The sequence below is a fragment of the Corapipo altera genome, unplaced genomic scaffold, assembly GCF_003945725.1.
Source record: "Corapipo altera isolate COAL_440 unplaced genomic scaffold, ASM394572v1 268, whole genome shotgun sequence".
NCBI lineage: Eukaryota > Metazoa > Chordata > Aves > Passeriformes > Pipridae > Corapipo > Corapipo altera.
Genome location: NW_020884901.1, coordinates 7,055,479 through 7,080,096, shown reverse-complemented (window position 1 = coordinate 7,080,096; position 24,618 = coordinate 7,055,479). Strand labels below are relative to the sequence as shown.

At 46.1% G+C, this 24,618-nt stretch overlaps 1 protein-coding gene across 1 annotated transcript in view; it reads right to left on the bottom strand.

Moving 5' to 3' along the window:
* BRINP1 (BMP/retinoic acid inducible neural specific 1) overlaps positions 1–24,618 on the bottom strand; it is a 90,477-nt gene that overhangs the window by 27,260 nt on the left and 38,599 nt on the right. Inside the window, exon 3 of the mRNA XM_027650203.1 lies at positions 844–1,034. Coding sequence (XP_027506004.1) covers positions 844–1,034 — 191 coding nt within the window. The remainder of the gene's footprint in view (positions 1–843; positions 1,035–24,618) is intronic.

Below are 24,618 nucleotides of genomic sequence, written 5' to 3'. Positions count from 1 at the left end.
GAGGGATTGACACACTCTATTGTCAAGGTAAGGGCAGTGGCACAGGGCTGGCAGCCAGGTTCCTGGGCTGAGTGGCACGTGTTTCTCCTGGCACACATGGGCACACCCACGCTGCTGTCAGGGGGGCACAGGTACACACAGAGCACAGGTGCTGAACTCACACCCTGTGCTGTGAATTCTTTCATACTCTTGGGGACTTTCACAGTGTCTGACAATGAGCTGCATCCTGGCCCTGTGTCCCCAGGCAGCTCCCACACGTCATGGCCATGGTTTGGGAATTGCAGAGTGGTTCAGGTTGGAAGGGACCACAGTGGGGTCATCTGGTCCAACCTCCATCCCAAGCAGGATCAACCCAGAGCACATGGCACAGTGGTTCCAGAGTGTCTCCAGAGTGGTTCCAGAGTGTCTCCAGTGAGGAAGACTCCACACCCTCTCTGGGCAGCCTGTCCAGTGCTGGGTCACTGCACAGCAAAGAAGTTCTTCCTCATGTTCACATGGAACTTCCTGGGCATCAGTCCCTGTCCATTGCTGGGCACCCCTGAGCAAAGCCTCCTCCATCTTCTGCCCCCTCCCTGCAGACACTGACACACGTGGATGGGCTCTCCTCTCAGTGTCTCTCCTCAAGGCTGAACAGGCCCAACTTCCTCAGTCTTTCCTCATAAGAGAGATGTTCCAGCCCCTTCATCATCTTCGCAGCCTCTGCTGGACTTGTTCCAGGAGTTCCAAGTCTCTCTTTCACTGGGGGGTCCAAAACTGGACACATTTGCGGTGCTGTCCAGTGCCTTCCCCACCCCACCACCACCCCACCACCCCCATCAGAACACAGCCCAGGTTGGCACCTACCTCCCAGGGTGGCAGAGATGAGGATGTGGGTGCCGTACTTTTTGATGATGGTATCGATGAACTGCTGCGTGGTGGGTCTCCTGCCCAGGAGGCGGATGCTCCTCTGGAACTCAGGCATGAGGGGCAGTGGGTTGTGGAGCAGGTCCCTCCTCTCGATGGCTGTGTTCCTCACCTTCCAACGGGCAAACTCCCTGGGTGACAACACAGGAACACAGCAGGGGTGAGGATTCCAGTCTGGAGGGGCAGGGAGAGCCACCCAGGGCAGGGAAGGAGGGTGGAGAAGGGGACAATCCTGTTGGACACCCCCACATGGGTACACACACGTGAGGCCACAAGTTTAGGCAGGGTGAAAGGAGGAGGAGAAGAGGAAAAGTGAGACATTACTGCACAGTAACAACCCACTTGGAGGATCAGGGTGTGGGCTGATGAGGAGGTGGCCTTGGAGTCTCCAGAGTTGTCTGGAAGAGAGCTGGATTTCCCTACAACAAAAGCAGGCAGGTCCTTTCACCATCACACACTTTGGGGTTTTACACTTCTCCATAAAGCAGCAAATTCTGGTCTCTGTCAGCAGAAGAGCTGGTCAGTTAGAACACAGGTCTTGCCCAATCTGATCATTGTTATATCCCTATTGCCCACAAGCCTTCCTTTGGCAAAGCAGAGCTGAAGGAAACACATTTTCTCCAAACATCTCAGTCTTTCAGCACCAGGAGTACAGCAAAAGATCATTTTGAAAACCAATTTTTGAGATAAACCATGTAAAAGGATCGATGCTGATATAAGCAGAGGCCAGGATGAAAGTGGAGGTTTTGTTTGTTTGTCTTAAAAAAAAAAAAAACAACAACCAAATAAAGTGATTCTCAAATCCATGCTTTCAAACTGAGAGCAACTGGGGGGAAAAAAATATAAAGTTAATGTTTGCAAAAGCAGCTCTTTATTGCAGGTATCCATTTTGAAACGACAGAGGGAAATGCCTGGAGAAAAGCTTGCACACCTGCAATCTAAAAATCAGGCCTCTGAAACACATCACCAGCTGAGCACCTGAAAAATGAGAAACCTATTAATGTCCTTCAAAACATATTGAGCAAGGCCTTCTTAAAAGCAAAGGATATTTTTCATGCCTACTCTCCTACAATGCACCTGCTCTATCTTCAGCTGCCTCCCAGATCATCAACTCATGAGCTTCTCTGTCACTTCTCATTCACTTAGTCCTGTAGCTTGGGTTTAGGACAAAAATTTTATTTAGATTAAGGGTGTTGTGGTTTAACCCCAGCTGACAACTCAGCCCCACTCATGTGCTTGGTCACTGCCCAGTGCTGGGATGGGGGAAAGGGTTGGAAGGATAAAAGTGAGAGAACTTGTGGGTTGAGATAAAAGCAGGTTAACAGGTTAAAGAAAAGGTGCACAGACAAGCAAAGCAAAAGAAGGAATTCATTCCCTACTTCCCATCACAGGCAGGTGTTCAGCCATGCCCAGGACAGCAGGGCTCCGTCACGGTGACTGGGGAAGACAAACACCATCACTCTGCACATCTTCCCTTCCTCTTTCTTCCCCAAGTTTGTGTGCTGAGCATGAGGCCACATGATGTGGGACATCCCTGGGGTCAGATGTCCCATCCGTGTCCCCCCTGGAGGTCCTTGTGCATCCCAACCTGTTCACTGGTGGGGTGGGATGAGGGGCAGACAATCCCTGCACTGCTCAGCCGTAGCTAAAACATCCCGGTGTGATCAGCGCTGTTTCCAACACAAATCCAAAACACAGCCCCACACCAACTACTATATACAAAATTTAACTTTCTCCCAGTGCCACAGAAGAAATTTGATTAACTGTGTTCTCTGTGAATGGCCTTGTTTAGCATTAGTGGCTCAGCATTAGCAGCTAAAGCAGCTGAAGCTTTCCCCTGACCAAGAGTAAACTTCTTTGGGGAAATTAATGCTGCTAACAAGGAACTAGCTGAATTTAGCTGATAGGAGTGGAATGAAGATAATTCCAAGGAGACAATTCCAAGAGAAAGAAGTAACTTCAGAAGAAGGCCAGCCCAGTGACAGTGAAAAACCATGAGAAATCAAGAGACCACCGACCAGAATGAAGTGACTGGACTTGGGGTCAGACTTGAGGATTGGGTGATGGTGATACAGGTATGAACTGGGGTAGGGGTCCCTCTCTGGAGGGACTCAGCTCCAGCTGTAACCTAAGAACTAATAAAAGACTAATTGGAAAACTTCAGTCAGACTTGACATTCCCAGCAGGATCCTGGGGTCGAAATATTGGTTTTTTTATGCAATAATCCATAACATCCAGTCAAAACCAGCACAACAGGACTGACAACACCTGGCACTGACACAGTACTTCCTATCAGTGCGTGTCAACCTGCATGACAGTCCCACTTGGCTGGCAGAGCACCCCACATGCAGGCAGATTTCAGAGGCTTAGTTGCAAAGCCAGGATCACAAAGCAAATCTTTTTTTGCCCAGGTTGATTCTACAGCCAGTCCACCCTATGTGTGTGAGGTTATTTGACTTAATGCAATTATACATGTATTTATTTTGATTGAGCCCCACCACAACACCCCATGCTGCCTAACAGCAGTTGTATCCATTAAAACAGCAAAGTGCCAGCTATTTACTTCAAAATACTCCTTACACCTGAGATAATGTCCCCTCTGCAGCTTCCAGGCTTCCACAAGCCAAGTCAAAATGCCAAAACAAAACACACCTCTTACTACATTATTAGTCATTAATGTCAGACCTTGAAATCCACAGAAACATCCACCTTTCCTGGAAAAACCTCAGTCAAAAGGCCAAAAAACCTCCAAACTCAACCCAAAATAAACCTGTTAACTAGGGTATTAATACCAGGAGGGACAGAACCAGGTCATTGTCTCCAAAGTTGTCTGCAGATAACAAATATACAACAAATACCCATATATTCCCTGTATGGAGAAGAGTGTTTTCCCTGCTGTCCCAGAACTGTGTAAAAGTCCAGTGCTTGCAGGTCTCACAGTTGATTTTAATAATAGATAAAACCTTAAATATAAAGACAAATCGTTTCTCTCTGTCACTACAGAGAGGTTGCTCTAATCATTCCAGACTAGAGTTGCAATCCCAGAGCTCACTACACAAGGAAATCCCCTTTGAAGAAGGAATGGTCCCTCCAGCAGTTGCACTGCATGGGAAGAGGCAGAGCTGGATACTAAAAGACAATCAAAGTTTTACAATAAATAGAGATGCCCGTGTTCCCATCATAAAGATCATAACCAGGGAGCAGAGGAAAAATGCCATCTGTGCTTCCTCTTTAAAGAGAGGATTATTGCTTCCTGTAAAACTCAAGCACATGTTTGCTCTCAGATTTCTGCTTCCTGCAGCATCAATAAAATCAGGAGGGACCAGAGAACCCCCAGAGCCAGCAAGGGCTGGGTAAATGTTTTCAGAAGGGGCTGGATAAATGCTTCATGTTCCTCAATAAAGTACAGTGAATTTGGTTTTGTTGCTTTGGAATAGATAATTTAACAGTAAAAATCATAGAAGTTGAAACAGGCAACTGGTCAGATTCTCCTTCAGGGAACCTGTGGCTGCTCCATCCCTGGAAGTGTCCAAGGCCAGGTTGGACAGGGCTTGGAGCAACCTGGGATAGTGAAAGGTGTCCCTGCCCACGGCAGAGGCTGGAACAAGATGAGCTTTAGGGTCCCATCCAAGCCAAATCATTCTAGGATTCCGTGATATATCAACCCCCAAATCCTCAGATTGTCTCCATCACTGTGTGGAGACAGACAGTGCAAACTGGGAGCACAGATTGGAAAGCAATGGGCAACGAAGGTGGGAGAAGGTAGGAAAGGAGAATGAAAATCCAGCAGAAAACATGTTCAGAGGGAAAGTGGGTTCATTTTTTACATCAGGTCCAACATCACCTTGTGACACCACAGACAGGAGGCAAAAGCAGGAGTTTAAAAGAAGTCACTGTCACATCTTCAACCTTTCCTGCTGCCAAGGGGTAACTCCAGTTCCCATTCATACAGTCAGTGAGCCCTGAGGAGAATCCACATCTAAAGCAGGATGGTGAGGGAGATTTTTCCCACTCAGTTCTCATTCATGCCATCCCTCCCCTGGACTTCCTGCTCCCAGGACATAGCAGTGAGGTGAAAGCCCAGTTCTATTATGCTCTCCCTATGCTTGGAATGTGTGGCTTTCCCAGCTGATGAGAAAAGCTGAACAAATATGTTAAGATGAATAATTTATGCAACTAACTTAGATGTTTATCTTCTGCTCATAGAATATCCATGAACCAGTTGCAATTCCTTCTAATTTATGCGTTATTTGAACTTACTTAGTGAGATTTTTCAAGCTTTTTTTATAGGTTTTGCATAGTATTTGGTTGTTTTCTTTTTTCATAGGTTGTTGATTTGTGGGGATTGGAATCACCAGTGGGGTCATCTGGTCCAGCCTCAATGGTCCAGCAAATGATATGGTCTTGTTAAGCTTCCTGTCTAACATCCAATAGCACATTCTAAACTTGGTTCCCTCAGTTCCAATATTTTACATGGAAAGCAACCCTCTAATTCCAGCAATTTTCCATGCAACCTATAGAACTCTGCTTCAAGATGCACCTGAGGCCAAGGTTATGGTACAATTTTGGAAAATAGACTTAACATTAATGGATATGGCTAGTGAAATAACTTAGAATTATTGAGGTCATTAAAAAAAAAAATGATATTTGCAGGGAACAGTATAGATCTGGCCTTAGGGAATGTTCCAGCCTGAAACTCCTGAAGTCTGTGAAGAAACACCTCCAAGACCAGGGTTTTTATTAGCTTTCAGCACTAGATTTAATTGCATTTTCTGGAGAAGCAGCTGCTATTGGTCCAAACTGAATTCATGGCACTGGGTTAGGTTTGTCATCACAGAATCTTTCAATCTGCTCTCCACCAAGGCCTTGGAATCATGGATGTGTTGAAGAGGGCAGTGAAACCTTTCCTCACAGAAACCATTCTGGGACAGTACTTCACTGGCCATTGGTTCTCAGACCCATCAGTGCCACAGCCTGGGACACAGGGGTGAGGTGTCTGCAGGTCTCAAGGCACTTTATAAAATAGAAATATTGCCTGTTCCTGGCTCAGTTTCCAGGGGAAGACTTGACCAGGATTACGGTGGCACCCCGTGGTCCAGCTGGGATTAGTGCAGAGTCCTCTGACCCTCAGGGGAATCCCAGGCAAGGACCTGAACTTCTGCCAGCAGGGAAGCTGTTAATGGCTTTGGAAAGACAATAAACCTCTTAGCAAGGAGGAGGAAGAGTCTGAATCCCTGATTCAGAGATGGGATAAGGAAAAACTATGACCTAATGTCTGAGTCTCGAGGGGGAGAGGCACTTGTTGGGGCTCTAATGTCTCAGGCAGCCCAAGCTACAGTGGGGGGTACCCAGGAAATTCCTGACAGGCCTCTGATCCCTGAAGAAAGCACTGAGGAGCTTCTTTCTAATGGCTGGAAAGGGTAGGAGGTGCTCATACCTCGAGGGGGAATGGGGGTGAGAGGGAAGTGGGATGAAGTACTGAGTATTCCAGGAGACAGGCTTTATTTGAATAAGGCTGTGTCTGAGAAAATCCTTGCCTTAATGAGTTTACCATCAAGGCCATCGTGTTACAGGCAGAAGGAGCCACCAGGAGTGTCTCAGAGCTCATTAGCATTATGACCCCTCCAGGGAAACAGAGAAACAGGGAAAAAATTGCTGAATAGAAAGGAAAAGTCAAAAGCCTGGAATGGGTACCTCACCCAGACCCCTCACTGCAGCAGCAGAAAGGACAGGAGAATCCAAGAGCATGAGCATCTCTGCCCAGGGAGAGGAGTCAGAGAGAGGGGCCATCAGAGCAAATTAAATTCCCTTCTTCAAATGGCCAAGACAACCAAAGCATGGAAGTGAAGAAAGAAGTTCAGTACAGACCTCAGGGGCCGGTGCTTGGAACGAAAAAGAAATTAAATGCATTAAACAGTGATGGAGAAAGAGTCAGTTTGAAAATGGGAAAAAAAAATCCAGCAGAAGAGGAAGACACTGAACAAAGCCTGTGTCATCCTAACTGGAACACCCCAACCCCTCCTGCTGCTGCATGGCTGGATTGCCTGCAGGGCAGCCAGTGCTTCCCACTCAGTGCACACTCAGCCACCAGGACCAGCCCCACTGCTCCCTGGAACCAGGCAAGGAGAAGGCACCAGCTTGTTCCTGCTCAATGGTTCTTTATCTTTTTTTACAAATCTTACCTCCAAAGCCATCAGCTCCTCCCAAAGGTGAGGAGCCTTTCCAAAGGCAACACCCCCTCCAGTGACAGCAAGTCACAAACACTGCTTCATGCCCTCTGCTTGGCACATCACACTGATAATTGGCCCTGATGTCAGAGGCAGAGAGTCCCCAGAGCCTTCATGTTTCCCTGGAGTTTTGTGTTCCTACAGCAGCACGTACCCAGACATGTCTCTGCCCCGATTTCCTCCAAGCATCTCACAGTCACAAACAGACATTTTAGGACCCCTCTATGCACATTGCAGACAAGTGTTATCAGCTGTCGGAATGAGTGTGAACCAAAACAGAAGACTTTTAGCTTTATCTGGGTAGAAAACAAGTTTTATGATAGGATAGTCCTCCAGAATCCTCCCAGATGTTCCTACAACAGAGCTGTTGGTTTGGGGGGGTTTGCTTTGTTTTGCCTTTCCTTTTCTCAGCCAATTTGTCCCAGTCATGGGCTGCACAAAGTGCTGGTTATCTCCAGTCCTCAGGGTGAGGGCTCTTCCAGGCTCCTGTGAGTCCTGGACTGTGCAAACAATGCCATGGGATATGGAATGAAGATGACAACAGCACTATAATGCTTATCTTGTACTGCCAGATCAGGCTTAATATGAGCCTGTGCAGGGTATCTGTGATTACAGTGGGGTCAGTGATGTTTTATTTCTAGTCTGTGCCCTCAAAATGCCAGACAGCCCCAGGCTGAGCAGTGCAATATCCCTTCAGCAGTTCCCTCTGCAGCTTGGCCTCTTCCCTATCTAGGCCAGAATGAAGAAGTCAGCCTTCAAAGCTGAGCTTTTCAAAGGCCCTGCAAGAATTAGTTTCCTGTGAGGGTTTGGCACTCATCCCCCCTAATCTATTTAAGAAAACTCCAGTCTGTAGATTCAAACTAGTTCCAAATTAGACAGAGGCTGAAACTCTGCCATAAAAGAGAAGGGGAAAAAAAAAAAATCTACAAATCTAATTCCAGAGAAGTATGAAAAAGAAATCACTTAAGCTGAAAGTCTGACAGCATTTTGCATAACAACCAGGCAAGCAGACGGGCTCACTTATGACAGCTGGCAGGTGAATGAGATAAATGAATTGACTATTGATCTATTGATAAATGCTGTGCTGGCTGCTGCAGGTTTATCCCCAAAAGGGCATTTGCCGGGATAGGAGTGAAGCAAGGAGAGGACAATCAGTGTTGGATCATTCAGAAGTTAAACAATGCTGTTGGACTCCCTACTTCTCCACCTGTCTCAAAAGGACAATGGAAGAATCTTCTGTTGCTTTTCCCCTTGACCCATCCTTTGGCCACGTGCTTGGTGTTGGCTGAGGGGTCTAAAACCTCAACTACTCCACCTTTTCAGGGCAATCAGTTCAGCTTGTTGGACTTTCCTGTTACAAAGTTTTGTTTTCAACTCCAATATTTTTCTTAAAAATATTAAATTTTTCCAGGGCTGAAAACTGAGAGTTTTTTTGTAAAAAGAGAGGGAGGTAAACAATAAGTCCAGAATGATACAAAGCCTGCAAGAATCAAAAAGAAAGAAAATTACTTCAAAGGTAAATGGATTTCATGTGACCTTGAAAGTAAACAGGTTGTTCAAGAACTGAATTAAAATCCAATCAGGCAAACATGACTCTGAGTCTTGTGTTCTCTCTCAGGACAGGACTGTATTTGGGTCTCTTAGGAAGCAACATGTGATTGTTGGGTGCAGAAAAGGTTGATTTGTTTTAAAAAAAAAAAAGCTGGAATAAATTTATCACTAGAGATTGAAAGCAGAGTGATTCAGCAGAGGTAAGAACAAGATAAAAGATAGGACATTCAATTTGATCACTATTAATTTTGCTTATTGTTAAATTTGATCATGGTCAGGATGTGGTTATGGTTCCTACGTCTGACATCACATCTAAGCAGAGCTGCCATTGCAATCAAAAAACAGGACAGAGCAGGTCACTGCCCTTTCACCTGACTGGGGTCACCTCCAAGTGACATGTCTGTGCATCCTCAGGTAACACACAGTGACTTCTGAACTTCCACCAGCTGCCTTCCTCCATCCCCTATGGATCTGTTCCAATATTCCACATGAGTCAGCTGCTACAACCCCCTCCCATCACACCCATCAGTGGGACATGTATTCCACTCTCAGCTCCCCCTGTAACATTCTTTGTGCAGATTTTGTTGCAAAAAAAGCCCAGACCTCGGGCACTGGAGAGACCCTTCCCACCACCAGCCTTGCAGACCTGCTGGTGAGTGGTTCCCATTACTGCTCACACCATTTCAGCTGTTTCCAACATTGGGCTGAGGGCATTTCCAAGCCACTCCAGCTTACACCAGGGTTGACAGGAGCTGCTGGAAGCTGGAGTGACATCTCAACGAGAGCTCCCAGCGTTGTTCACGCTGCTGCAGCTTAACAAACATTAGCAACAATGGGAAATGTTCTGTTCCATTGCTGTTCTCTCCCTAAAAGCTTACCCAGACCAGACATGGTTTATTAAGCTACTGAGAAAGCTGTTCTAACAGGCTGCAGGGCCCTGTGCTCCAAGCACTGGGATGGACAACACAGAGACACCCTTTCCTTCACTGTGAATTATGATAAAAATCACAAGAGACGCAGCCAGAGCAGTTCTTCCACTAAAACACCTGAGATAGCCTAGAGAAACTCATCTATGAATCAGGCCCTTCAAGTTCTGTGGTTATGAATGCAAGAACACAGAGATTATTTTTCATAACATGGTCTCCTGGATTTCTGTTTTTATGAGTTTGACCCAGAATTCATGATCAAGCTGATCCTGGAAAGTCGAGGAGCTCTTAAGAAGACGCTTTCAAAGAACAGCACTTTTGAAGTAACTGATGGAAACATCTGAGTCATTCAAGGAATTTTAGGTATTCTTGAGGAAACCTGGGATAATCTATATGATTTTAGGTTCTCTTCTCCACATTTCTTTCAATTCCCTTCTAGTACACTCCTCTTTTTCAGCACACAATCCTTGTCCAGAGAGCTGAGCAAGTTGGAAGGGGAGCCAAGACACAGGATGGTGAGACAGGTAAATGAAAGTGTAAAGGAGCACAGGGTATAGGCAGGAGAAGGCCCCAGATCATTCAGTCTCCTGCTGTAGCAACTGGTGGAAGGGAGGAAACCAAGAAAAACATAACCAATGAATAAGAAAACAACAACAAAAAACCCCAACAAAATAAACAAAAAAGCCAAAAAAACTCAAACAAACCAACCCAACAAAACAAACACCAAAATTACCCAAGAAAAAATCAAAACCCAAAACAAAACCTCAAAAAGCCCCCACGAAAACAGACCCTTTCACACTGATGTGTTCAGACTCTAGTAGGAGATTAGACTCTTGATGAAGTCCCTACTCCTATGGCTAATTAGTACATAAGAATATTTAAATCTGCTGCTTTTGTAAGCAAGTTTGAAATGGAAGACAGGCAGAGAGAGTTTAATTTTTAGAGCAGACAACAAATCACCCAGGGGAGGACTGGGCCATGTTCAGTCATGGTGAGCCCTTGTTACCCCTGGAGCCCCCCAGGAAACTGTGCCTTCCCTTCCCCAAAAGTCACCATCTGGATTCACAGCCTACCAGTCCCAAAATTCACCATCTGGATTCACAGCCCACCAGTGCTCATATGAGCACAACAGCACGAATCAAAGGCTGTAACAAGAACACAGTTTGGAACAAGTCATTTCATTAAATTGCACTTCCTTCATTTCCTGAAGATGTAGGTGTTTGTGGACTGCAGGATTTTCTTCCTAATTTTAGCTGGAGCTGACTGATAACCTCAGCCCGTGACACAACAGCCCCAAACTTTGCTCTTTACTTATCATGATTCACAGTTTGCTCAGATGAAAAAAAAGACTGAGAAATGTGGACTGGAACCTTAATTCCTCCTGTTGCAGACGAGGGTACCTGACTACTGCACTGCCAGGGGCTTAAGCACGGCATTTGTCAATACTGGGAAAGTAATATGGGAAATTTAGCCTTGATTGCCCTTTTTCTCTCTCTCAAAAAAAGCACAAAATTTTCTCCAACTCAGCATGCAACCATGTTTCAAAACTCCAACTGTTGTTAGAAAATGGAGCCATCACCCCCCCTCTGGTCAGTTGTGCCGCTCGCTTGGCAAAGGCTCAAATTCACCAGTTCAGGAGGAAAAAGGGAAAAAAAAAAAAGTGATGTTTAAATACAAAGCCTCTCCTGACTCCCGTGCCCAGCTGGGCCCTCCAGGCAGTCCTGACAGAGCCAACTGGGTGCAGCTGCCACGTTTGTGGGCTCAGCAAGTGATGGGAAAGCTGTCCCCTCTCGCCCACCCCCTCTGCCCTGAGTCATCCTCAGCTGATGGAGACACCAGAGAGCACGTAAGGCAGGAGCTGGTGGGTGGCTTGGATGCCTAAAGGCAGCCAGTTGGCAAAGCCACCTGTTCCCACCAGGGAACCTTTGCTGCAGGGCAGCTGAGGGGGTTTTGTCCGGGGTAAGTGAAGTGAAGAGGGTCCATCCCCATCCCTGTTACCCGTCAGGTGGAAGGGTGTGCTCTGGGCTGCACATGGAGAATAGCCAGGAAAACAGAACTTGCAGAGGTGCAACAGGACACACAAACCACTGCCAGGTCCCAAAGGCACACCTAAACCCAGCACACAATCAAAATGACCCAGGAGATGGGATAAGGACTCGCATCCTTCATCACCCACGCCATTCCAAGGGATCTCACAGGAAGCACCTGGGACTGCATGGCAGAGGTATGAGAATGCACGTGAACAAAAGCTGTTTTGACACAGTAAAATAAAACCACACTTCCCTCCCACATTGATCCTTGCTACTTTATTCCTATAGTATTGTGGCATTATTTCCTCCAAGCTGGTTTGGGAGAAAACAGTGGTTCCTCCTCATGGTTCCTCAGGACACCCAATTCTGTGCCTTCACCCCGAGAGCTGGAGCCCAACATCCCTTGGGTTTCCAAGCTGTGCTATCACATTCAGGGCAGTGGCCAAGGATTGCTTTTCAAACAGCAAGCAGGGATTTACACAGTGGCTCTACGCCGAGGATGTCCCCTCTCAGAACAGGATTCAGATGGTGACTGGGCCTGGAATTACTAGCAAATAGCATAAGATAAGAGGTTAAGGGCTAAAAAAATTAGGCTGCAGAGTACAGCTGCAGCAAAATTCAAGTCATCCATAATCAGAGACATTTGTGCTTTGTTCAAGATTAAAAAAGAGGAAAAAAAAAAAACTGTCCCCACAAGCCAGTGACACTTCAGAATTACAGTAAAACTGAGGAAATTTTCTCTAGGAAAAAGGTGACCCATTTCCTCAGACTACATCCCTCTTTAGCAAAAAAACTGAACACAAGCTGTGAGAAAGCCTTGAACATTCCCTGGTTGCTCCAAAATCTCATTTCTACAAAAATCAGTTTTGATGTATTTAATTTTCATTCCTAGTCATGCCATTTCAAACTCAGGCATGTTTTGATGGAGGAAATAAAAAGACTGCAATAAAATAAAAATTCACAAACTCATGAAGAAAGGCAATCTCTTTGCATGCTGCAAAGTGGCCTGCAATGAAAAGATAACCATGCTTTTTATGCAACATTTCATAAAGGAAAAGCTTTATTTTTGTCCTGTCCTATCCAGGGAACAGGGACTAGTGAATGCAAATGCTTTTGTTTCCTAGGATCAGTTTGTGAAGCTTTGAGGCACTTGGTTATTCAGGCACATTCTTGGCAATGTCCCCATCATGAGTCATGTTTTCTTTAGCTGCTATTTGTGACTTTGATATGTGGATCTCAAAGCCCCTTTAAACAAATGTATCACTGTAGATGGAGAAGCTAAAGCAGCAGGAGAGGAACAACTTTTCCAAGGAAGAGATCCAGGATACAGCCCAGCCATGAAGGAAATTCACCCAAACCTAGAGGCAGGACTCTAGTGAGGACTGAAGGAGATGGTGGGGTCATGGCTGAGCTTGCTGCCCTATTTTGGTTGTACCAAAAAATGCCCGTGGTCCTTGCTGTCTGCCCAGGGCTCAGTTCAGCAGGATGCTCTGCTTCCAACACCTCACTCAGGGTGGGGGTGATGTGAAAACACAAGCCCACCTCAGCCACAGAGAACAGATGCAGAGCCAGAATCACAGGATTTTTAAGATTGGCAAAGACCTCCAAGACCATCAAGTCCAACCATCTAAACCATTCACTACTAAACCGTGTCCTTAAGTGCCATATCCACACAGTTTCTGAACACTTTCATATCTGCTGACTCCACCACTTCCCTGGGCAGCCTGCTCTAATACTGGACAACCATTCCACAAAGAAAATTTTCCCACTATCTGATCTAAACCTCCCCTGATGCAACTTGAGGCCATTTCCTCATGTCCTGTTGGAAATATGTCTATTAAAAATCATCACTGCACAGATTCCCAAAACCCAGCCCTTTTTGTGGAGGACACAAAAGCCATGTGGAGGCAGTAGAAAATCATGAAGTAAAGGGAGCTGAAGTCATGTCACAGGGAGGGTGTTGGACCTGATCAATACCAGAAGTGAGAGGGATCAAATGCACACCAGGCATTTATCATCTGTCAGGTAACAGGACCCCAAAGGCTGTGAAATCAATCTGATGAAATCCAAACCACTTCCTGCAGGAAGGGTTCTACTGATTGCAACTGTTGTGTTCAAATCAGCAAAGAACATGCTGGATGTTCTGGGGGAGAAGGGAGATGCTGCTCTGTGCCACTTCTGGCTGTGCCTGCCTGAAATCCTGCAGGTTTATCAATACACCACAGCCAGGAGACTGTTCCAGTGAAAAAAGGACCACTGGAGTTCTTCCTTAGCTCTGACTGAGCCTCAAACACACCCAAGATAGCTGAGAGGGGTTGTTACAGCCCTGCTGGGGGTCCCAAACTTGCACCATGGGGGAGGGAGCTCAGTGAAAAGGCAGAAAGTGCAATCTGCCCCGCAACGTGCACGGGGCCACACGGGCACCTGCTGGTACAAAGCTCTACAAAAACCCAAAGTTCAGCTATAAAAACCCAAAATCCACTCACATGCTGATGGCCAGATGGGAAATTCAGGTCTAGGAGAAGTTAAGAGCAAAACCTCCTCAGCTTCAGTGTAGGCAGCCTCAGAGGCCAGCAGGTCTTTAGGCTGTGAGCAGAGATACCCTCCTGCACCAAAATGTAGGGTATGGGACAGAGGGCTGGAGCTGAGCCCTTCCCTGAACACAGGGCTCTTTCCTGGGGGACAGGTTGAGACCAGCTGCAAAGATTTATAGCCTCACCCCTCAAGGGCTGTTTAGGGGAAAGATAAGTCAGCTGTGTGAGGAGGGTTGGGCTTTGATTTATTTTATTTTATGTTATTTTATTTACAATTTAATTTAATTTTGTTTTTATAGTTTTTGGGGTTTTAATTTATTTTTTCAGATGGAAGGTATTTGTTTTGTTTCATTTTACAAGGGCAAGTTGGGTGGGTTTTTTTAAGTTTAGCAGGGAGTGAAATAGAGAGTGAAGGGGGTTATCCTTTGTTAAGTGCTCTTGTGCCTCAGATTTTCATTTTGGCTTGGCAGGTGTTTGCTTTGTGCTTTTATCATGGTGTGGGAACCCTTTGCTGAGTCTGGATGGGAATTTCTGTGAGGTTGGTCCTTCCCTTCTTACCTGTGCTCTCTTTCGTGGTAGACTTTTTGGTTTGTGTTAAGTAAAAAGCCAGGATCCTCTGAGGCTGAAAATTAAGTCTGAGGGGATCAGATGCTGCAAAAAAATCTCAGAAGACCCTTAGGTGTCCCTGCCCATGGCAGGGGTTTGGAACTGTATGATCTTTAAAGTCCCTTCCAAGCCAAACCAGTCTGTGATTCCATGAAGACCTTCCTTCATGGTTATTTCAGGGGGGGAGAATTGGGCAAAGTAAAATTATCAGCTCCTGTTGCAGCTCAAGCTCCACAGGGCTGAGGAAGGGATTATGTGCTACTGCACATCTGAGCCTCTGCTCCGAAAGAATGAGCTGGACCCCGGAATTCTGAAGCACATGCATATGTATATATTTATCTACTGAGCAAAACAACAGTATCTGCAATGCTTTTTATTTGCCTTCTGGGTTCTGAGATTTAAACACTTGTATTTTCTGGCTTTTCCTCGCAATCCTAAAAGGCAGCCTATTCTTATTTTTCAAATGGAAGTTGTGAGTTATACAATTATATGACTCAAGCCTGGAGTACTTAAAGAAGACAGGAAAAGAGCTAATGTGAATCCCCCAACTCTTACAAGGAACAAAAAAAACAAAAAACAACAACTGTGCAGTCTGGTAGAGAGCAAGTCCTGATCTTTCCTGCTGCTGACTAGAAACCTCACAATTCCCAGTGCCTCAGGAGGAATGGGGGCAGGATGGCTCCCTCCCTGCCCTGTTGGGGTACAGCCCTGCCCTCTCTGAACTGGGGTGAACCCCCAGAGTGGCTGAGCTGCTGCTCCAGCCAGTGGGATGTGTTTCAGCTCTTCCCTCCACACCAGAGCACCCAGTTTTCTCCTTCCAACTCCTGGAAGGAGTTGCTTCCCCTCTTTATGTTTCCCAGCCTTCCTTTCTGTTTTTCTCTCCCCCAGCTGTTACAGTGTGTGGAGCAGCACAGATTTAGGGTCCTGCAGACCATAATCTGTGGCAGGACATGGAACCTGATGTAAACTTGCCCAGGGCAGAAGCTGCTGCAAACCTGATGGAGGGGAGAGAGGCTCCTAAAACTGCCCACGGTGGGAGGGATGAATTATCCGGCTCTGTGCAAGAGCAGCACCCAGAGGCCTCCACAACAAGTGCATGTTTATCTCACTCAGATCTGTCCCTGCAGCAGCCCTGCCTGTCCCTGCTCCTTCCACTGCCACTCCCAAAGCCCAGCTGAGGGTCAATTTGCTGATCTCTGCAGAGGAGAGTCTGCACTGGGGTGTCTTTGTGCAGTCCAATATTGCTCCTGTTTTAACTTACTCCCAACAGGATATTCTGGTTATTCCCACTTCCCTGAGTCTCATCCTCCCTCCTGCCCATCTCTCCTTGCCCCACTTTCTCTCTGGAAGGGCAGGAGGTGGCTGTATTTAAAGCCTCAATCTTCCTGGGCACTGGACCGTTACCAGCAGTGCACTCATCACTGGGGCTGAGTTTCACTGACTGATTGTTTTCAGATTCTGTTTGGTATTTTATCCTGCCTGCATAGAAAACTTATTATAAAATCATGTTTGTGTTCCATACATTATATCTGTGCCTCGCTGCAGTGGGAGGATGGAGCATGACAGGCAGAGTTGGAGGGGCCCCATGAAAGCCCCTGCCAAGGTGACAGGGACCGAGCTGCAGTGCAGGTGTGGTGGTTGCAGAGGACAAAATAAGACACCCTTGGTCAGCCATAGTCTGTCCTGGGGGGTGGGATAACTGTTAATAATTAGCTGTTAATAATTGCAATTCTCCTGACCAGATCATGCCACCAATAAATGTTCTAAACACAGAAAAATTTTATATTAAATGACTGCAACAGTCCCTGCTGCTGTTAAAAGTCTATTAGGCCTTCCCCTAGATAGTCCCAGGCTAGAGGTGTCATCCATTTGTACCTGTATCAAGTTCAACAGCCTACTGTAGAACCAGAGGGAGTTATTATTTAGGATTTTGTTATTTGGGTTCTGAGAGCAGAAAGAGAGTGTCCCAGAGGTTTAGGACTGGAGTTTTTCAAGTGGTAAAATGTTGTACCTGGTAGAGCAGGAACTGGGAAGGTGTGACCCTTGTTTGTCCTTTTAGTTCCTTGGGTTGTAATACCAGGTGCTAAAGCCACTCTTGTTCTTCCACCATCTCCCATGTGAGCCAAAAAAAAAAGGTGTCCTGTGAGTTCAGCTGTTCATGTCGGCAGAAGAGACACTCTGAGCTGCATATACTAAAAAAACACAGGGAATCATCCCTTCTAAGCATGGTTTTCCCATGTTCCTGCTCACCTCCCAGCAGTATGACTGGGATATGACCAGTGGCATTCAACCTTTCTCCTCCCAGCCTCATTCCCTGGGAGAGCTAAACGTGCAGACCAGTGTTCTGGCAATTACTTGACACGAACGTTCCCAAAACAGGGAAGGTGTCCACAGGAAAAGGTCAAGCAGAAAAAGAAAGCATCACCTCTAGAGAAACAGCTAGAAATGGCTTCTTGGAGAGGTGGAAAAATGCCTCCCTCTTTCCAGAGTTGTTTCCTGTCTTTCAAATATGCATTTCAGGAGGGGGCCCTTCTATTTCCCTGAGCACAGACAGATCTGCCAGATCCTTCTGCCCACTGCATCTAAAAGCAAGTGGTGCCCCTTTGTTCACAAGTTCATCACAAGATGCTGGTGGTGCAAGAGGCTTCACATGAATGGAGTTGGCCATCTGGAACAACCCCCGTGTATCTCTCCATCTCATTGACTCTTTGTTCCATTTCAGTCTCAGCTGAAATTGGATCTTTTATCTCTCCTCCCTTGCCTGTGACTCTTATTTTCTCCCTCATACTGTCTCTGTTGCTATTTATGATTTATTCTCTGTAGCTGTCCTATTTAATGCTGCAAAATGCTTGGGAAGGTGGTTTTTGTGGATAATGTTGTGGAAAGCACAGGGATCCTGTCATTTACCCATCGCAGTGGAGCTGACTGATCACATCCCAACATCGTGGCAGATGGAAATCTCACACTGGCACCCTGGATTCTTTAGTGCCCAGTACAACCAGGAGCAGTGAAATGGCCACAGTGCCTTGGAGATCTCAGGGAGGTGGTTTATGGGGAGTTCTGGCTAAAGCAAGAAGCCTCCAGAATCTGGGGCTCCTCTCCTTGAGGTGAGCTTAGGGCATCACTTTACTCCAAAAGGACTGAATGCTCTTTCCTGGAGGCTCTTGAGAGCCCACAGGTCTGGAGAAGAGCAGGGAGACCTTATTGCTCTTTACAGCTCCCTGAAAGGAGGGTGTAGCCAGGAGGGGGCTGGGCTGTTCTCCCAGGAACCAGCAGCAGGACAAGAGGCCTGGGTCTTAAGCTGTGCCAGGGGAGGTTTAGATTGGACATTAGGAAGAAATTCTTTACAGAGAGAGTGGTCAGACATTGGAATGGGCTGCCCAGGGAGGGGGTGGAGTCCCCGTCCCTGGAGGTGTTTAAGGTGAGACTGGATGTGGCATCAGTGCCATGGGCTGGGTGACAAGGGGGGGTTGGGTCACAGGTTGGACTCCATGATCTCAGAAGTCTTTTCCAACCCAGTTGATTCTGTGATTCTGTGGCACAGCCTCACCATTTCTAGAAAGCCTGGGATCTGCAGGAGGCAGGGCAGCGAGACACTGTGACTCTGTGAGGCTTCTTCCCACACTGGGATTTTGTATCACACGAACGCCACGCTGCAGCTGGTTCTGGGAAGTCTTCTACCCACACACTAAATAAATTCTGGTGTGGTGCTCTGCTTCTCTATGGAAACCGTACCCTGCTTTTCTCTCCATAGGATTTTTCTCATTTCAGGCTCCATAATAAATTAACGAGAAGATGTTTTCTTTACACCAACCATAGGAGAGACACTTTTCTGTACTCGATTAATCTTTAGTGATCTATATTAAATATTTATCTGAAGAAACGAGGCTTGTATTGCAGCAACATTTTCTATTATGAGACTTTATCATATCAAAAGATATTTTCCTGGCTCTGACTCCTTCATCTGTACCCAGCCAGAACTTCAGATGGAAGGGCACCTTTTTTTTTTTTTCCCCTTTCTCTCCCAGTGACCTTTTCTCTCCATAACAAGCTGCTGATATGTTAGAATTTACTGGGTTATAAACATTCTTTATCAAGTAGGAGGAAGCTGGGTGATTTGGCATCAGCTCCCCTAATAAAACCTGGGGGAGAGGCTGCACTGACACCAATAAAGGCTTGGAAGAAGCTGCAGCTTTCTGGGATGCTGGTCACGGATGACAAGGGGAGGTGGTGAGTGTCAGTCAGGTAACTTTGCTCTGCTGAGGCACTTTTGGAAGGAGTCCAGGTCACTGGCATGGGAGAGGGAGCTGGGAGGTACCTGGTAAAGGGCTTCTCTGTTCTCTCCCAACGTTTCCAAAATTGTTTGATCTGTCACAAACTGGGATTCCTAAACTCTCTTTTGCTTTTCCTAAACCCTCCTAAACCCTTTGGGAGGTGGAGACATGGTTAAAGCTGAGATAACTATGAGGACCTTGCTGTTGGAGTCAGACACTGGTCCAACAAGAACACGGAGAACTCAGATCATAGTTTGATCTTGAATAAGTACGTGAATTTTCCTACCTGAGATAAACCTGGCATTGGTTAGAGATAATCAGAATTATGGCTGGTTTTACTGAGGTAGTGCCAAAAGGAAACCCAGATGCAGGATTCTACCTGTGGTATCAGGTTCTAAACAACAACAATACAGCAAAAAGATGGTCCAAATTCACCCAAAGTCACAAGAGCTCACATCCTAACATATCTCTGCCTCCTGGGGGTGCTTTAACTGGTCAATAATTAACTCATTCCCCAAAAGCCTGAATAAATCATCTGATGACTAGATATACACACATTATAAATGTTTAGTTCTGGTAATATATGACTGAGCTGTTATTTTGACAAATAGCTAGTGAATAATATATCTGATGAACTGCATAATATTTTACTAATGATTAATTTATTCATTCGAAACAAACAAACAAAACTCAGCCTTTTCCTTCACTATCCTAAGGAACTCTAAAGAGCTTTGAGATCCCTGGATGAGCTGTGTCTGTTGTTCATCCTTTTATCACTGTGTATTTGTAGTGATTTATTACCAGGGATAATAAATTCATGCCTTATGTTATGGATGGCCTCATTTAAGATTGTAGCAGATCCTGTTCAAAAGCCCCTGATTTTGTAATGCCCACTAAAAACTGCAGGAATTTGGCACTTAGGCAGTTAAGTACCCACATAAAATGCTTAAATCCCCTTTTTAATTCTGGGTCAAGCTTATCTGCAAGATCATCTGCTGCTTCTGGAGACAAAGTGGTGTGTTTGGGGATAATTTCTGTAGGGCCAGCTACTACAGGATAGTTAATACAGGATAGAGGTCTGTAAGATTCAGGTGAGGCCCTGGCTGTAGTTTTCCCTCTCCCTCACTCTGAAAATACAATTCTCATTCAGAAATACATTTTCTGTGAGTTCTCAGAGAAGATAAAGGACTAAGGAGCAGGAGCCCTTCCTCAGAGAGAGCTGATTGATTACAGATCGGATGCTGCTCCAGCTCCCCTTCCTAAATGAAAAATTGAGAGCTCTTAAAAATTGAATAAAATATGCCATTCTAAGAAGGATTTCCACTGGCACGAGCACAATAGGAGGTAGTAGTGAGTTGCTCAATATTTCTGTGTGCAGTGGCTAATCCTTTACTCCTCAGTCCCCGTGCAGTGTCCCTGTGGCACCTGAGGATAACTCAGCTGTAATTGGTAAGGGCTCCAGTTCTGTGTCTCCAGACAAAGCTTAAATCGTTCCCGTTTGGGAGAGCTCCAGCTTCAGCTGTGGCTGGAGCTGCCCAGGAGAGGATTCCTTTTAGTAGCTACTTTCAGGGCTGCAGAATCTGGCTTTGTTCCATGTTGGAGGAATCTGGAACAGCTTGTAATGTTTTCACTCGACAAAATTTTCTCAAAATAGCTCATTTCTTAGATCTCCCCTTTCACCGTAGCCACTGGTGACTGGAGGGGCTGGGACTACAAATATATGTTGAATCAAATTCATCACTACACTACTAACAAAATAAAGCATTTTGACAAAATCTTACTTTGGAGAAAATGTTTTTCTACCTCACTGAGACAATTTTATTGCACCCAAAATGCAAATACTTTGCCATCCTGTCATTTATTTTCCTCCATCCCTGTAGAACTTCACCAGTTCCGCTCCCTTTTCGGTGCACAATCCCCTCTATTATGAGGGAAAATCATACCCCAGTGTTGCAAACACTTGTAAGGCCCTGACAAAGAGCTGTGATTCTCCTTTTCCAGCTCCCAGACAGCAGCTGTGCCTAGAAAATCTTTCCCTTTGCATCCTCACCCACGATCATGCAGGAGATGGTCACCAATGGAGCTGATGTGTTCAAGGGGGAGATAAAGCACTGTCTCTTTTAAAGACCTGATGCAAATATCTCAGTTCCCTCGGAGTGAAAACAATAAACTTATTTTTATGACTCTTCCGCAGAAGAAAATTAAGCCCAAGTACAGTCGGTAATTATCCTGTAAGCTTATTATATAGTAGCATTCAGCCTCTTGCACAGTCTTGGTTCCTCTTTTGTTACATGCTGGAAGAGCTGGTAATTTCTGTCCCTTATTACAGAGTCATTTCACAGGGAAGCATTCTCAGATTTCCTTTAATCTGCTGGAGGCCATGCAAGATGCTTCAGACACCTCAATATCTGTGTGTAGCTCCCACATCAATGCTCCTGTGTGCACAGAGGGGTTTCTGAGGCTCTGTGACCAGCTACAAGCGTGGTTTGCTCTGCCACCTCCCTTCCTTTTTAATTTCCTGGCTCTCAAATGCAATGAGACAGCCTGAGGAACCAGGCAGGTGGAAGGCAAGCCCACCACTTGATGGTAATGGTGGTCATCCCTCTACATCTTATCACACCAACACCCCTGGTTTTGTGTGTGTGTGTAAATATTCCAGGAATATTCTTGTGGCTACCCCATCCTTGGAAGTGTTCAAGGCCAGGTTGGAGCAACCTGGGATAGTGGAAGTTGTCCCTGCCCCATGGAAAGGAGCTGGAACTAGATAGTCTTTAAGATCCCTTCCAATCCAAATCCCTCTGTGATTCTATAATGAAAAAAGGGCCCCTGGGTGGTGCATATACAACATTGGAACAGGTTGTTTCAACATTCAAAGGCTTTTTTCTCCTTTCAGATCAATTAAGTTCATCTGAGATCACCAAACAATTAGCAGAACTTCAGATCTGGAATTGCCAACTTAGCCACAAGTGTCTGTTTGGTGTGTGATCTTGTGGGAGGATGGAAGGCTCCAGAATATATTTCTCTCTGGGTTTGCAGTGCCACTGCTCCGTGGCCTGCTGTCCCTGCTTATGCATGTTGACAAGATTTGCTGTTATGAATTGCACCACAAAACTACCTTCAAACTCAAATTTAATATCCTAAGCATTATGAAGATCAATACTGTGGCTATTCTCATTCATATGATTAACACTAATATAATTTTGGGAAATATTGATGCTGCAGTAGTGACTGGAGACCTGGATTAAGGGTAGATCCTCGGCATCTACACAGAAGAAAAGACCCTGTTGTCTCCAAACGGGCACTGAAGTGCAATGCTCAGTTTCTGAGTCTCCCTGGGCTCGGATATTTTATGTAACTTAACTAATAGGATAACAAACCAGCCTTACAAACCCTACAGCCACACTGGTAACTGCTTGAAAATCATGAGTCAGGCTCAAAAAAAGAATTAAGAGATTGGTTTTAAAATTCATGAGACTTTTAAAATCTGATAAACTTCATGGGATTTTTTTTCCTTCCTTTTTTTTTTTTTTGCCTTCTGCTTTCTGAGTATGTAGGAGTGGTATTATCAAGTTTTCCTCTGCAATTATGAGGGCCGTAAACTTACTTTAAAAAATTTGAGTTGAGACACTTACATAATCACAGGACTCTGAAAGTGTGGGCTTTGAAGAGAAACTAAATAGTCTTGAGATACAGGTCATCATGTGACTTGGCAGCACTCACCTGCTACACAGTACAGCAAAGATTCCCAAATATCAAATACTCCCAAGAAACAGTCAGGAGCCTTTTATAGGTGGGAGGGGGAATCTGAGACTCATAGTCTGTGCATGAATGGGGGATAAGGGGAGGAAAACAGGGGAAGGAAGACAAAATGCCAATAGTCTGGTAGGGGCTATTCATTTGGTTTTAACCAGAAATGAAGATGAAAACCTTCTTACCTTGTTCCCATCTCTCCTGCTTGCTCCTAACCATGCAACACACAGCTCTCCCTGTGTTCCAAGATCTCTGATTAGCCTCACCCCTGGCTGTGAGCCTGATCTCCCCAGGGACACCCTCAGGCATTTGGAGGGGAGTCAAAAGTAATGTTCTTTCTGGGGTTTTGCTCAAGAACTGGAAGGTAACACTGAAATATGTAATGCTGAATATTCAATGGGCAGGTTTGCCTTTGCTGAGAGGGAATGAACCAGCATGGGAGAAAGGGGAGGGAAAGCAAAATGAGGTCGGGCAGGGATGCATGGACAACAAAAACAATTTTCAGGGATGCACAGACAATAAAACACCTTTGCTTTCCTGACATAACACTGCTCCTTCCACCTCCAGGTCTCCGTGGGGAGGCAGTGTCCCTCACTGGTCAGCACATCCTCACCCAAGCTGAATACCCTGAGTGCTCTGTGATGGTCAGATGCTCAAATCAGTGCTCAAACCCAGCCCATGCTCCAGCAAACCTGCCAGTCACTACCAGCCCATGAAAACTCTGTTTGCAACTCGCCAAGGGGCACTTCTACTGCAGACACTACAAGCTCACAGTGTCAGGATGCTTTGCTTAGTCAGAGTCCAGAGACAGGTCCCAGCTACAATGGGAACAGCTCTTCCACTGACTTTTTCATGATCCTCACTCGTGGGAATGAGATGTTGTTGCAATATCAGACATATCTGAGCCTCCAGAGCCTGAGAGCTTGGCCATCAAATAGGGTTCTCCTTCAATGAGCCTTGCAAAGGTGTATCCCTGGGAGGTGTCCACAAGCAGAGGCTGTGACAGTGTGAAATCTGCCCCTGCAAGGCTGCATGAGAGCCTTGAGCACCCTGATTTAGTGGGTGACACTCTTAGCCATGACAGGGGGTTTGGTTTAGAGATCTTTGAAGTCCCTTCCAACCCAAGCCTTTTTAGGATTCTGTGTTTCTGTGTAACTCTGCCATAGCACAGCTTTTCTGGAACTTCTCCTTTCTCCAAGTAAGCTCTTTCATTGCAAGCAGAAGCACAAGCAGTCTTGACTTGATTGGGAATTCGATGGAATGGCTTCCTCTCCCAGCTGCTCACCCCTCTGCTGGGAGCTGTCTGCACATTAAAGCAGATGTTGGTTGCACTCAGGTCATGTTTCCCAGCTTTCCTTTGCGGCCATAAGGGGCCAGAGCCTCTTCCCTCCCTCCCCGCACTCATCTCTTAATTAAAGCTTAAATTCTGATGTCGTCACATGACTGTGGGAGCAGGGCCCCAGGCAGGCATTCAGTGCTCTGTGTTGTCAGCAGGACTTTGATTTAGAAGCATCATAGACCCTTTGGAGGATCCCCTCCCTCTGTGCTGGCCCCTCTCGCCCCTGCTGCTGCCAGACCTCGAGGCTTCCTCCCAGGGCAGGTACTGGAACAGGTCAGAGGCTTTCCCACACCACAGAGCACAGGGATGGGGAGGATCTCTGTCCTGTTGGAACAGTAGTTCCAGAGCCAGGCAGCTGTGAGGAGTCTGGCAGTGAGGGAGGAAAAGGAGGAGGAAGACATGGAGGAGGAGGAGGAGGAGGCAGCTGCCTGCAGCCTGCGCTGCAGTGCCTCAGCCCAGACAGCTGGGTGGGTGTAAA